The 15,350-nt window shown below is 36.0% G+C and overlaps 1 protein-coding gene across 1 annotated transcript in view; it reads left to right on the top strand.

Moving 5' to 3' along the window:
• The window catches only part of LOC111508892 (ionotropic receptor 75a), a 34,338-nt gene extending 19,564 nt beyond the window's left edge, over positions 1-14,774 (top strand). Inside the window, exons 6-8 of the mRNA XM_074178389.1 lie at positions 2,935-3,146; positions 10,265-10,539; positions 14,377-14,774. Of these exons, the coding sequence (XP_074034490.1) occupies positions 2,935-3,146; positions 10,265-10,539; positions 14,377-14,653 (764 nt within the window). The 3' untranslated portion in view covers positions 14,654-14,774. The remainder of the gene's footprint in view (positions 1-2,934; positions 3,147-10,264; positions 10,540-14,376) is intronic.
• The last annotated feature ends 576 nt before the right edge of the window (positions 14,775-15,350 follow it).

Below are 15,350 nucleotides of genomic sequence, written 5' to 3' on the forward strand. Positions count from 1 at the left end.
AAGTGGGACTTGTTTCACACTATATTCAATTGCTTGCGATACGAGGGTGGTCTAAAAAGTTTCCGACCTCAAAATGAAGATGGCAGCACTCGTAAATTGAAGCTAGTGAAGTGTTCGTCCGTTGACAGTTACTCACCCAAGTTTCAGTCATTTTGGACGCGCAGTTGTTATGTAACAATCATTTGAGTAAGTTGATGTGAGTGTTTTTATGAAAATGGACAAAATCGAGTATCGTGTTGTCATTGAATATTTGATTTTGAAAGGCAATAGGCCTACGCAAATCAAAGACAAGTGGGATTCTGTGTATGGGGACTCTGCACCATAATTTACCACAGTGAAATTTTGGGCAGCTGAATTTAAACGTGACCATAAGAGCTTGGGAAACGATGAACGTTCGGGACGTCTAAAAACTGCAACTACCGAAGAAAACATCGCCAAAGTTCACCGAATGGTGCTAGACGACCACCGAATTGAAGTGAGAGAGATAGCAGAAGTTATGAACATGTCAAAGGAACGTGTTTGTCACATAATAAATCAACATTTACCTAGGCATGAGAAAGCTGTCCGCGGGTTGGGTGCCGCGTTTGCTCAGGTTAGACCAAAAATGTGCATGAATGAACATTTCCAACGCTTTGATGGCGCAGTTTAGGTGCGAGTTTTGGCGTCGATTGAATACTGTAGATAGTGTAGATGAAATTTGGATAGTAGATCATCTATGAGGACTCCAGGGCGGAAGTGGATTATCAGTGTTTTTCTTGTGTATGGCTCGGTTTGCGGTGGTGTTATCGCTGTTTGGAAGATAACGAGTCGAGCGTGCTTGGAATGATATGAGAACAATGATAATTGGGTACCCGCATCTTCTCCTATCTTCAATGATAACAAAGTAAGCCTCCTATGTATGTTACACTTCGGAAAATGCTCAAGTATTTTTTTGGCATTGAGACGAATCCTTTGATGTCGAAATTATAGAAATCGGATGACTGGAAGTGAAAATCGAAACTGACCATTTTATTGAACATTTGGACTCTCCTCGAAATGGGCAATCCTAATTCACCCTTATGGTGAATTCGGATTGCCCATTTCGGATTCCATCCCAATGTTTATGAAACGGAGGTGTTTATTTTCCGATGAATCGTAAAGATCCGGCGATAAATGGTGCTGATGTATCTCCTCGTCGATGATGATGATACAATTCTCTAAATGATAACCGGAAAAACGCATACTGTTAATTATGACAATGAATAAATTAATACTCTTTCTACGTATATGTATATATATTTCTTAATGGCATAACACACGCAAGATTATATTTTTCCTTAAATGAAGTATTTTGAGACACCCTGTACACATTGAGGAATCGCACGTTGAAACATTAGGGCCCCGTTGAACTGGCATGTTTTTTCTTGAATGATGTATTTCGCCACACCTTGGCGTCATGTTCTTTTCCTAAATGATGTATTTTGAGACACCCTGTAAACATTGAGGGATCGTACGTCAAAACGTAAGGGTCCCGTTGAACTGTAATGTTTTTTCTCAAATAATGTATTTTTGCCAAACTTTGTACACATTAACGTCATGTTTTTCCTTGAATGATGTATTTTGATCCACTCCTGCAGACATTGACGTCATGTTTTTTCTTCAATGATGTATTTTGAGACACACTGTACACATTGAGGGATTGTATGTTGAAACGATAGAGCCCCGTTGAACTGTCATGTTTTTTCCCAAATAATGTATTTTTGTAACACCTTGTAAACATTGACGTTATGCTTTTGTCATAAATGATGTGTTTTGGGACACCCTGTACACAATGACGCCATATTTTTTTCTTTAACGTTGGTTACCATGTTTTTTTCTTTAATGCCGCACGCCCTGTATAGCATTTGATTGGTGTGTTTTGAAACAACTCCCTGTATACCTTATTATTTTTCAACAAACAGCCGCCATGTGTTTTTCTTCAACGCTGCACACCGTGTATCATCTTGTACACATTGACATCATTTTCTCCCAAATGATGTATTTTGAGACACCCTGTTCACATTGACGCCATGTTTTTTTCTTTAACGTTGTCAACCATGTTTTTTTCTTTAACGCAGCACGCCTTGCATAGCATTTGATTGTAGTCTTTTGAAACAACATCCTGTATATCTTATGATTCTTTGACAAACAGCCGTCATGTTTTTTTCTCTTCAACGCTGCATACCCTGTATCACCTTGTGCACATTGACGTCATGTTTTTCTCTAAAATAATGTATTTTGAGAAACCCTGTTCACATTGACGCTATGTTTTTTTCTTCAGCGTTGGCAACCATGTTTTTTTTTCTTCAACGCTGCACGCCCTGTAAAGCATTTGATTGGTGTGTTTTGAAACAACATCCTGTATACCCTATGAATTTTCGACAAATAATCGCCATGTTTTTTTCTTTTACGTTAGCAGCCATTTATTATCTATGCGTTCGTTTCAATCACTGCTGTGAAAAGGTTTCTCAACATTTGATATCTACTACTGAACAATTTCTTTCTGTTTTATCACCGCATTGTCCAAACCTACTTGATCAAAGTGTGCGTTTCAAAGTCTACATGAATAAACCTAAAAGCTCTGTATTTCAAAGATGACTAGCAAAACATTAAGTATGCTACGTTTTTGAAACAAAAATTTTAAATTTAAAAAATGGTTTGCGAATATTTTCCTACAAACAAATAACTTTTAACAGAAAAAAAGTTACATGCTGTAACTCAGAAATGATGATTAATATCGATATGTGGGTTTCACCATTGAGTTTGTCATAAAATTGGACCCCCCCAACACAGCATTCAATTTTCATCTATCTAGTTTAAAAACAGGAGTTTTCCTTCAAAAGTGTCCAATTTGGCCCACTGTGTACATCTTCCTTGTCAAGAAAGTGTTTTTTTTTAATTCATTGACTTTTGTAGGTGCAACTTGTTATCCAAGACTGTTCAGTAGCCGAATACTGTCAGTATTTGTTTTCCTCCTTTGTATACTGGTTTATCAATTCTACTCAGCAAGTATTGTCTCTTACTTGCTATTAGATCCTCCTCGAACAATATTTAACTTGAAAGACCTGCTTGAAAGCCAGTTACAAGTTGGGATTGAAGATATTCTAATTGACAGGAACTATTTTTTGGTAAGTATTGCAGAATTACTATAGATGTAACGAGTGCAAAATAATACCAGTGAAGCAATCTTTTCGTCATACTTTCCACTTACGGAGGTTATCAACTGTAAAATGTTTTGGTCGTTACATTTTGACGTGGTAGACGTAGATGTGATAGACGTAGAAGAAGTGGTTGAAGTGACAGTTCTACAGAACACGCAGGGCACTCCACAGAATAAGGCCCCTGAAGACACAAGAACTGGTTTGTTTGGATGCGGAAGTTCATAGTGTTCTAACAGAAGAGGCTGACATCTGGCAAATCAACACCGTCGTGTATAGCGTCGTCCAATAGCTTTCCCAATTTGAAGGACAAAACTACGACATATCCATCACACTCATGTGATGGAATACGAATGCTAAAGGCTGCTAAGAAGTCACTAGTGAGGCGAGAGAGAAGTATCGCGGAAAACCTTAGGTTCCGCGAGAAACCTTCTCGCTTATTTCAAGAGCCTCCACGTGTTGTGGTTAATCCTCCGACCGCTGATCACGTGGAATCCTTCTAGAAGAATATCTATGAACACCCTCAGCCACTCAACTTAGTCACTCCGGCCCTAGCGCAGTTCGAAGCTTTCAACAGAGAGATTCGACAGCCTGAGCTCAATGAACTACGCAACTCGATGACCCCCGATGATGTTCGAAGAGCCCTTGTGGGTTCCAAGAACTTTGCTGTTCCAGGCCCAGATGGGCTGAACACTTATTGGTGGAAAAAACTACCAAGCACCCACCGCCATCTGGCCAGAATTTTCAACTCATGGCTGGACGGAGAGAAGCCGATTCCGGATTGGTTTGTCGAAGAACGGACCGTTCTTATCCCCAAAAGCAGAGATTCGTCGAATCCTAAGAATTACAGACCGATAACATGCTTTAATTCGTGTTATAAGTTTTTTACAGTCATTTTATGCACACTCACTTATGAATACTCACCGCAGTTGATCGAGTGTTTGAACGGATATACGAGCAGAGAGGGTCGAAGAGAGGAGTCGCTGGATGTGAAGAGAACCTGCCCATCGATAGATGTGTAACCCAGGACTCTATACAATATAAGCGCAACCTCTCTATGACCTGGATCGATTACCGTAAGGCATTCGATACAATATCGCATGAGCTCATCTTGCATTTGCTCAGATGCCTTGCGGTACCCGACAAATAGTGAGATGCATTGAACAACTGATACCACTCTGGCGAACTCGCTTCACCATAACATCTAGTCAAGCCAGAGTCCAAACAGGGTGGGTCATTTTCAAAAGGGGTGTAAATCAGGGCGATTCCCTCAGTCACCCTCTCTTCTGCATCTCAGAAATACTCAAGGGTATAAATATGGCACCTCCGGAAACCGGACGCACAAGGTCACCCATTTGTTTCCATCAGTCCTTGAGGGTGGTGGAAGAGTACACGCATGCTATCGGTATGAAATTCAGGATAGACAAATGTGCAATGGTCCATCTCAAAAGAGGATGATGCGGGGACTACGGAGAGGATGTGCAGCTCGTAGATGAAAGCATCCTACGCCATCTGGATGCCGGAGAGACGTATACTCACCTCGGGGTGGAGCAATGCCACTCACAAGAGGTAACAGCAGTGAAGAACTCTCTCCGCGGCAAGTATAAGCACAAACTTCGACAGATCTGGTCATCGGAACTGTCGAGGAAGAACAAAGTTGCTGAAACAAATATGCTTGTCGTTCCAATCTTACTCTACTCGTTTGGAGTAGTGAAGTGGACCTGGGAGGAGCTGTATCAACTCGACGTAAAGACCCGAAAAATGATGCATCTCTATAGGAGTTTGCATCCCAAATCGTTTGTTCCACGGTTGTACTTCCTCCGACAACAGGGAGGCCGTGTAGTTTGGAGTGTCTACATGACAGAAAAGTACTGGATATAGCTTGTAAAGTCGTCAGGAGTTCGGCACCCCTTCTCTGCAAGGTCCGTGACCATGAAAGAGCAGGAATTGGAGCATTTCCATTTCTCTTCAGGGCAGCTGCTCGAGCAGCTGATGAACTCGGTTTAGTTTTCGACACTGAACGAGGTGACCACAACTCTGTCACCGAGTTGGAACCCGTTCAGGAAAAAGCTCATATAAAAGCCGCAGAGATCACCTCACTTCTGCGAAAACACAAGGATTATCCAATGCATGGGGCCTTCTTCATTAACATTAAAGACCTTGGCTTATCAAAGCGCTTGACTTTCGCTTTCCTCAGGTCGAGTGGGCTGAAGTCGGAAACTGAGGGCTTCATCATGGCTTGCCAGGATGGTGTCTTCAACACCTCAGTCTATCACAGTCGCATGATGGGTATAGAAGTTCCTGACACAAAGTGCCGCGAGGCGCCCAAGACCCTAATGCACTTGCTATTAGCATGTCCAGCTTATGCGGTCTCTGCCTATATCCACCGACATAACGCTGCCCTGATAGTGCTATATTACCATCTACGGCACTCTTACGGTATTGACGAGACACTGGTGTTGCCCTACGCTCCGGGGATATTGAATCCGTTGTGGGGAACGAGAAGTGTCGAATTTATTGGAACTATTCGTTTCCCACCCTCAGGCTCATACAGTGTCATCCCCAAAGTACGCACCGTATGGGAAACTTTTTTATTAAGGATTTTTCGACAAAAAGTTATTCCTGTTTAAAGTTTGTGCATCCGTTAAAACTAAACATGCACCAACAAAATACAGTACAACACACGTAATATACGAGAAGCCTTCAAATATTTGATTTTGTGACAAGAGAGTACTCTTATTTTGAAAAATCTCGGGAAATGTTATTTGAAAAAAGTTGTTGAGCATTTAAAACTACATTCAGATTTGAAGTTATGGCCATCTAAGTGAAGTTTTATATTTTTACCCTTTTTTTTTAAATGGGGGCAACGAAAAAATGTTTTTGCTAAAACGATAAATATGCATCATCCTGTATACGATGGTTCATTTGAAAAGCCTGTAATATTATAAATTACACAACTATGGTGTTAACCACGGTCAATTGTTTTGAAATGTTAATTAATTTTCAAAGTTTTTGGTGCAGTTATTTTTACTTTTTGTTAACACCGAAAATTACTCAAAATTATAGAGTATTGTAACAAGAACTTAATATTCAATAATATCAGATCACACAACATCGAAATGAAATCAACCGTCGTATACAGGATGCTGTCTATTTATCGTTTTGGCAAAAATTTGTTTTTCGTAGTCCCCATTTAAAAAAACGGATAAAATAATAAAATCCCACTTAGATGGCCATGACTTCAAATCTAGATGTATATTTCAATGTTGAATAACTTTCTTGAATAACATTTCCCTAGATTTTTCATAATAAGAGTAATTAACTCTTGTCACAAAATCAAATATTTGAAGGCTCCTCGTATATCACGTGTGTTGTACTGTATTTTGTTGGTGCAAGAATAACTTTTTGTCGAAAAACCCTTAATAAAAAAGATTCCATATGGTGCGTACTTTGGGGATGGCACTGTACAAGCTAATTAGCCTGATGTAGTCCTTCTCGACCACCAGAGCAAGACGTTTTTTGTCATGGAGTTTTCAGCTCCTGGCGAGACGAATATCGTCCGAAAAGAGGAGGAAAAACGGATTAAATATCGAGATTTTCTGATTATTGGGGTCCTTGGTGATGCCCTCTCTACTCTCTAATCTTAAAATCATACTGGCTTGCCGCACTGAGGCAGAAATCTTAGCGACTCAGATGCAGAAGGCTGTCATTCTTGGCTCACTGCGCTTGCTCGTGGCACATGATTTTCGGACCCAATGATCACTTACCCCACGGTGTAGGGAGTGGTCATTGGTTGATAATGCTGGCGCGCCCTCCCGAAGGTATCGGGGCTTCGGGGGATAGGGCCTGACCAGCGCACAATACGGTGAAAACAAAATCATTTATCAATGAAAAGAGAGAGAATGTATACAGCAAAAACAATTTTTTGCATGAATGATACCTACTCTGTGAGTGAGCAAACACTTGTTTCATTGGTAGCATAAGGTTATTACCGCCAAATATGATAAGTCAAACTGGGCTTTCATTTTTCATTGTAGAAAGAATGATACTTATAAAGAGCATTGATAAATACTGAAAACAAGCTGGGTGAAATTGGAACGAAAACTCATATTATTTAAAATGCCTGATTTTGATTAATTGAAACTTCTTTCCTGAATTTCATGTAATGGCTTCAATCAATCATCTGGATTAACTTTAATCTGGCAGTAAAGGGATTGGTGAAAACATGGTTTGTTGAAATGTCATCAGGACAAAACTTTCTTTGTCTCCAATTTGTTTTCCATCAAGTAAATCCAAGAACTGATGATATCGATATTTCTTTTTTCAACTTTTTTCGATTATTCGGATAAGGGTTTCATTTGGAGTACGACCATAATTTGAGTTGGCAACTCTGCTTATTTTGTCCTCAATGTCAATTTTCATGGTAATTGTTCGCAACGTTACCTGATCTAAGATGAATACAATTAAAACAGCAAATAAAAGTGACAATTCATCAAACGTATAATGACAACTGATGAAAGTGAAAAATACATAAAGTAGCCAACTTGGGAAATTATAAGTGCTGCAAACAAAATCCTAATTGATATGACAAAATGAATATAATGATAATGACGTTCAATAACAAATGAAACTCTGAAATGGAAATACAGATATTATTTACAACTTACTCTGATGACAAATTTCACAGATTGGCCAACATAAAAAAATGTGCTCTTTATTATCTGTACGTTAAAAAATACAAATGATATAGCGAAAGTACATAAATGGCGTTATCAGTGGACTGTAATTTTGATTGTAATTAATTTCGATACGAGAGCATCAAAGTTACCTGATAGTTGGAGTTTTCCTCTTGGATAAGCTGCTCTGGGTTTTCTCAGTGGCAGTAGCAGTAGCTTCAAAATCATTAACAACACTAAATCTTCTGGTAAGTCATAAAAAAAATCCTAGTAAACGAATAAATATTCTAATAGAATTGACAAATTCATTATTCATAATTTGGTAACGTGGTTTCTGTGTGTTTCAGTGTTAATCATAGTTATGTTTTGTACCCTCCTGTTTGAAATTGGATCTTATTACAGCTTCACTTTTAATGGATATTGAGTTTTGTTATTTTTTATACAGTGCATCTCTTTAATGCCTCCCTTTTATTTTTTGAACGGGACAACTAAAAAAATTGAAATTTGGGATAATGAAATTATTGCATTTTGAAGTGAAATTGACAGATGAAACATTCAAGATGGCGACTGGGCGCCATCTGGAGAAAAGAAACTGAATAGAAAGGGGGGTCTTGTGACACATCTTTTTGAAGCTCCTGACAAATGCTTCACAACCCTGGAATATAATGTCAATATCTTCAACTACCACAAAATGGCGGAACTTTTGATAATTGCCTGAATACATTGACATTTAACTACATAATATGAGGTAATACACTTGCGGTCAGTTCAGAAGATGCTCGAAATGGTTGCCTTGAACTTCTTGACATATGAACAGCACATCCGATATTTCACGCCGAACATTTTCGAACACAGTAACGTCAATATCTCTACAAATATTTATTATTCTCTGCTGTCTATCCAATATTGGATATCGTACACCTTTTGCTTCAAATAGCCCCATGAAAAAAGTCCAAAAGTGTCAAATCTGGCGAGCGTGCTGGCCATTCTGTAGGATGTCGACGGCCAATCCAACGACTGGGAAATTTGTTTCGACGATTTCAGTGATGTAGTTTCCAGCATATTCAAATACAGTTTCCCTGTTTAATTTTGATCAAGAAATAGAGGTCCTACTATATGGTTTCCCAATATTCCTGCCCAAACGTTAATATTTTCTGGATATTGGGTATGTGTTTCACAGAAAACGTGAGGGTTGGTGTCACTCCAATAACGGTAATTTTGTCTGTGAACATTGCTATTTAAAAAAAATGTACAATCGTCACTAAAACAAATATTGTGGAGATAGGTAAGATGCCTTGCAATGGTTTCCGTCATGATTTCGCAGAATTCTGTTCTTCGATCAGGGTCATCTCCAGTTAATTGGTGTACCATTTCAATTTTGTATGGATGATACCTATTCCTCTTCAAAAGTCTCCACACAGTAGAAGGAGACACCTCTTAAACATTCGCGACGGAATAAGTAGACTGTTCAGGATTTACTACTACTACTACTACCAATTATTTGCACTTGCTGTTCTTCCGGAATGCTTTTTGTTATGTACACTACCGGTAGTTGTGAATTCGGATACAAGTTTCCTCAAATATTTTCTACAGATAGGACGATTCGAAAAACGTTCATTGAAAATCCTTTCGGTCTCGTGAAAGTTACGTGTCGCACCGTAAATAAAAATCGCTTCAATTATTTCTGCCAATGGACGAGAATTGAATTGTTGACGTGATGCTTTTCTACTAGTAAAACCGAAAACTAAATAATAATAATAACAATTATAATAGGTCTTCATTCCCAGAATGATACAATAAATAAATGTGAACATGTTCATTGTCGTACTGACATTTTTTGACGTTTTTATAAACAAAAACGGGTTGTTGGAACTGCTATATGACAGATAAAAAGGAATATTTCTAGAAATATCGATATTAATGTGTTTGTCTTCAGGAAATTATCAAATGGTCCGCCATTTTGTAGTAGGTGAAGATATTGACTTCATATTCTAGGGTTGTGAAGTATTCGTCAGGAGCTTCAAAATAACAAGACCCCCCTTTTCATTTAATTTTTTCCCCAGATGGCGCCCACTCGCCATCTTGAAAGTTCCATCTGTCAATTTCACTTCAAAATAAAGTTTTCATGCATTAATTACATTATCCCAAATTTCAATTTTTTTAGTTGACCCGTTCAAAAAATAAAAGGGGGGGACATTAAAGAAATGCACTGTATGTATTCATGTATTCATGTATGTATTCATCCCATCTGATAAATAAATATAGAATTCATCATTCTTTGCCGTAATTTCGTCAAAGATATGTCTCTGACTCTTAAAATCCAAGTTAAGCTAAGGCAGCCTGAGGAATTAATTTTTTATATCACTGAAAAATTCAGTATTACATTTCAATTAATTTTAATTTGTTTTGTAGCAAACCACAGACCCAGATGCTATAAATTTATATGAGAGTAAAATCAAAGGCACCGCAAATTCCTCTGGATTTTACACACCCTCCGAAGGTCTTGATTTAGTGAGGAAAGGAGGTTTTGCTTTCCACGTTGAAACGAGTACGGCTTATCCAATAATAGAGGAAACTTACACGAATCAAGAGATTTGTGAATTAGACGAAGTGCAGATGTATAGAACGCAACCTATGCATACCAACCTGCAGAAGGATTCTCCGTTCAGGGAAATGATGAACTATTGGTGAGTGCGGTGAAGTTACTTAGAATAGCTGCTGTAGATAAAGGTTTCTCATTAAGCGTTTTCTATCTTGAATAAAACAAATAGTCAGTGAGATATCACCGAAATTTTTTATTCGCTTGAAAGACCCATTGATGCCTTTATGTGTGGAAAATAACATCGTTCAAATGTCCGCCACGGCTTCTCTGTTGGCTTTGAGGAAGGCTGTGGTTTGTGGCTTATTCGCATACACCTATGACTTAAGAAAACCCCACAAGAAAAAGTCTAACGGAGTTAAATCGCACGATCTCGGTGGCTAGTTCACATCACCTCCACGTGAGATGACCGTCCCCTCAAATCGTTTGTGCAGAATGTCCAATTAGTCTGGTTCACATGTACTCGATTTAGCTCTTTTTGGTGACATTTCTCAGCCCTGTCCAAAAATTACGACCAAGGTTTCATTCGATTCGTATTTTTGCCTAGTAAGTTTAAGGAAACGTCCGAAACCGCGCCGATAAAAATTACAAAAGTTATAAACAATTGAGTGAAAAAAAATAAATGGAGCTTTAGTTTTTTTTAATATCTCGGAAAATTTTCAAAATTTTGGAAATTTGAAAAAGGATTTGAAAAGATCAATGAATTTGCGTGAAAAAAGTCCCGACTCCCGAAACTGTATCTGGATTATTTATAATTTTTACAGAGCCCTGAAAAGAGAGCCAAAAGCGGGTAGTCTGGCTTCCGCGCGCCCTTCGTCACTCTGACATTGAAAGAAAATTATTTAAACATTATAAATGTACATATTAAGGAATGAAAAAATTCATATAATGTTGGAATACATCAATAAACAATAATCCGCAGTCATTTGTTAATTAATAACTTTTTCTGAATTGAAAGTTAATAAAAAAATCCCTATAATTATTAAACTGAAACCCTGGCATTTTTTCCTTGGTAGGCAAAAAATAGATTACCGTTGCCAAAATAAAAAAATTGTTATTTTCTATTTTTTCATTAACAATTGAAAATTATAATTAAAAAAAATACATTACAATTTATTTTTTTAAATTTTTTATTGTTTCAACGTCTCATGGCTAAAAACTAATTAATAATTTTTTTTTTCAATTCGAATTTTTTTTGCATTACGTTAATTGAAGAAAATCATGATTTAAAAAAAAAATGTTTTTTTTAAATCATAAATTCTATTGTTTTTAGGCTTTTGAAAAAAATTGTTTTTATTCTTTTTTTGAATTGTTTATTTAACACTCCAAACCGTAAGCAGATGTTTCTTCCACGTAACAAAAGATAATCGCATACAGATATAAATCGGAATTTTAAAGTAATTCAAAAATTTGTGAGCATCGGAAATTTAAAGAAGGTTAATGAGTAAACTCATTAGAATTAAATTAACAGAAGGACTGATAGCATTCATTTAAATTTCTTAAACTCCATACAAATATGACAATAAGTGAAAGTTAATGATCATACAACTACTAAAAGTGCAAGTAATAAAATCCCTATGATTTATTGTTACATGACACGTTGAAAAGACTTGAAAATTTTTCTTTTTTTAATAAATAACGATCAATAATTAAATAAATAATAGGACAACAACTTTATTGAAAGGCTTAAATTGTTAATAAATTCATAATGAACAAAAAAGACTTCAAGCATATTTATCATAACTGCAATAGTTTGAAAGTTATTATAATTATAAAAGCGAAGGAGCGAATGAAAAAGACAAGTATCAAGGTATCACAATATTAAAAGTTTTATAAAAAATAGAATGAATAAAAAAAACTTATAGTTACTTTTATTATAGAACAAAGTATTGAAAAAAAATTTGTTCATGACAATTTTTTTTTAAATAAACAATTAAAAAAAGAATAAGTTTTCTCAAAACTTCAAAGAACAAAAGAATTTATGATTTTTTAAAAAAAACGGTTCCTTAATTTCAATATTTAGTTGAAAAAAACGATTGTTCATTAACAAACGCATTTTTTAGCAACAAAGAAATTTTTGAAAGAAACCATTTTTTTTCTAAAAATCATGATTTTTTTCAATTAACATAATGCGAAAAAAAATTTGTGAATTGCTTATAAACAATGTATTTGTTTATAATAAATTTATTAACAATAGGTGTAAAAAATAAAAAAAAATATTATTAATTAGTTTTTAGCCATGAGACATTAAAACAATAAAAAATTGGAGAAAAAAAAATTGTAATGTATTTTTTATAAAATTATAATTTTCAATTGTCAATAAAAAAATAGAAAATAACAATTTTTTTATTTCTGCAACGGTAATCTATTTTTTTGCCTATTGAGGATAACTTCACCAAAGGAAAAAATGCCAGGGTTTTAGTTTGATAATTATAAGGATTTTTATATTAACTTTCAATTCAGAAAAAGTCATTAATCAACAAATTTATAATTAACGTTAAAATTGGGATAAACATTTTTTGACTGCGGATTATTGTTTGTTGATGTATCTCAACATCACATGAATTTTTTCATTCCTCAATATTTACATTCAATATGTTTGAATAATTTTTTTTGTTTTTATGTCAGAGTGACGAAAGGCAAGCGGAAGCCAGACTACCCGCTTTTGGCTCTATTTTCAGGGCTCTGTAAAAATTATAAATAATCGAGATACAGTTTCGGGAGTCGAGACTTTTTTTACGCAAATTCATTGATCTCTTCAAATCTTTTTTCATATTTCTAAAATTATGAAAATTTTCCGAGATATCAAGAAAAAACTAAAGCCCCATTTTTTTTCACTTAATTGTTTATAACTTTTCTAATTTTTATCGGCGCGTTTTCGTACCTTTCTAGGCAAAAATACGAATCGAATGATACCTTGGTCGTAATTTTTGGACAGTGCTGAAAAATGTTACAAAAAAAGTACATGTGAACTAGACTAAATGTGGCATGAGCTGTGTGGTACGTAGTGCCATACTCTTGAAACCACATGTCGTTGGTGTCCAGATCATCCAATTCAGGCCAAAACAAGTTGGTAATAATCGACCTATAGTGCTCGCCGTTGACAGTTATGACCTGACCAACGTCGTTCTCAGAGGAATATGGACCGATGACGCCTCCAGCCAAAAATCCACACCAAACAGTGACAATATTTTTTTTGAATGATGCAACTAATTTTCCTTTATTTTCAGTATTTCAATATTAAATTTTACAAAAAGGATTTGAAGCTTTATATCTTCTATTAATTATCTGCGAGCGCTTTCGACAGTTGGTAGTACTGTCATCTTCTAGGCACTCCTCAAACTGAACTTGTCATCCTGTCGTCTGCCTCTTTATACGGTCAGAGCGTCTCAACTCAGGTATTTCAGGTACTTTAGGTAAATTCGCCTGTATTTGTACTGCATCAGGTACTCTTCTTTGTATTAGATCTTCGCTAGGAATGTGTATGGTTTTGTTTAATATATTGAATGTGAGGTCTTGTTGTGTTTTGATTTGTACTTGTTCCTCGATGAGTGATTTATGACTGTTAAATTTATGGATGTTCAAGTTTTCCCAAATGTCCATGCGGTTTCCCTTGTTGACTTGTTTTATGAGTTTTATGTGCTCTGGTGGAGAAAAATTATGTTTGTTTTGTATGGCGTGTGTTGCGAGGTTGCGAGGTTTGATTTATAAACTATTGGATTTATGTATGCCTTTTTGTGCTCATTGTACCTTTGGATCAGTTTTTTCTTGGTTTGACAGATATAGACTTTGTTGCAGTCCGAGCATTGTATACTATATATCCCGTTTTGGTCTTTGTCTTCTTCTTTTTCATAGTTGTTTATTTTTTGTCTCCAGAATCATAACCCCTAGTTTGGACTGTATTTTCAATGTTATGTTTTTGCAGTATGCTCAAACTGGTTGAAAATGGGAACATGGATCGTTTGAGAAAACACTGGAATTCAAGAAAGCCAACCTGCATTCAGTCAGCTAAAAAACAAGAAATTCATGTCAGTTTAAGCGAGTTTTCGTGTCCCCCTTTAGCTCTATGCTGTGGAATACTTATTTCTATGATATTCCTAATCATTGAAGTCGCCCCTCAACAGAAAAATCCTCTGCTGAAAGTCTTCAAGAAACCGAAAAAAATGAAAACAAAATCTAAGGTTTATCCGTATATGGAGTGACTACAGTTCTAGACGGTGAATATTTTTAAACATTTGTAGAATGCTGGATGTAGATATGCATTGAAAAACAGTTGAACTAAAAATATTAAATATATTTTGTTCACATTTGCTTCAAGAATAAATCATTCATTCACTAAGGGTTTTTTTGTTTACCTATATACGCCTTACCTTTCAACTGAACAATTGAAACAATTCCTTTTTATGCAAGTTACAGAATGTAATGGGTGCATGTGAATAAGTTCATTATGGACGTACTCTTAATGAAATTGGACGATACTTCATGAAAATCGATGATAATGAACATTGTAAAATTATTCACACAGTTTACGATACGGCAAAAGATGTTCCACTGTACAATTAATTTTTCAATAAGTTGTTATTGGATGTTCCAAATATTTTTCTAGGCGTTTCTTTCAGGCTCTGTATGATCTTGGATCTTTTCTTACGCTCAAATTATGATCGATATCCAGATAATTCAGTTCATTTGGCGTAACTTTGGGCCAACTTTTATTCTCCAGTATGGGATCACGGTTAGGGGTAGGATTCCTGAAAATAATATCCATGGTAATGAAACGAAATTAATTTGCTGATGGTAACTAATCTAGTGTTAGATTATTCGTATTTGTAAAAATAGTGAATATATTCAACATATCTACAGCCTTCATCATAGAAAACACAAAAGTTTTGATCTGAAGTT

The sequence above is a fragment of the Leptinotarsa decemlineata genome, unplaced genomic scaffold (genome assembly GCF_025532065.1).
Source record: "Leptinotarsa decemlineata unplaced genomic scaffold, Ldec_3_MD MMD2_tig00003736_RagTag_RagTag, whole genome shotgun sequence".
Taxonomy (NCBI): Eukaryota; Metazoa; Arthropoda; class Insecta; order Coleoptera; family Chrysomelidae; genus Leptinotarsa; species Leptinotarsa decemlineata.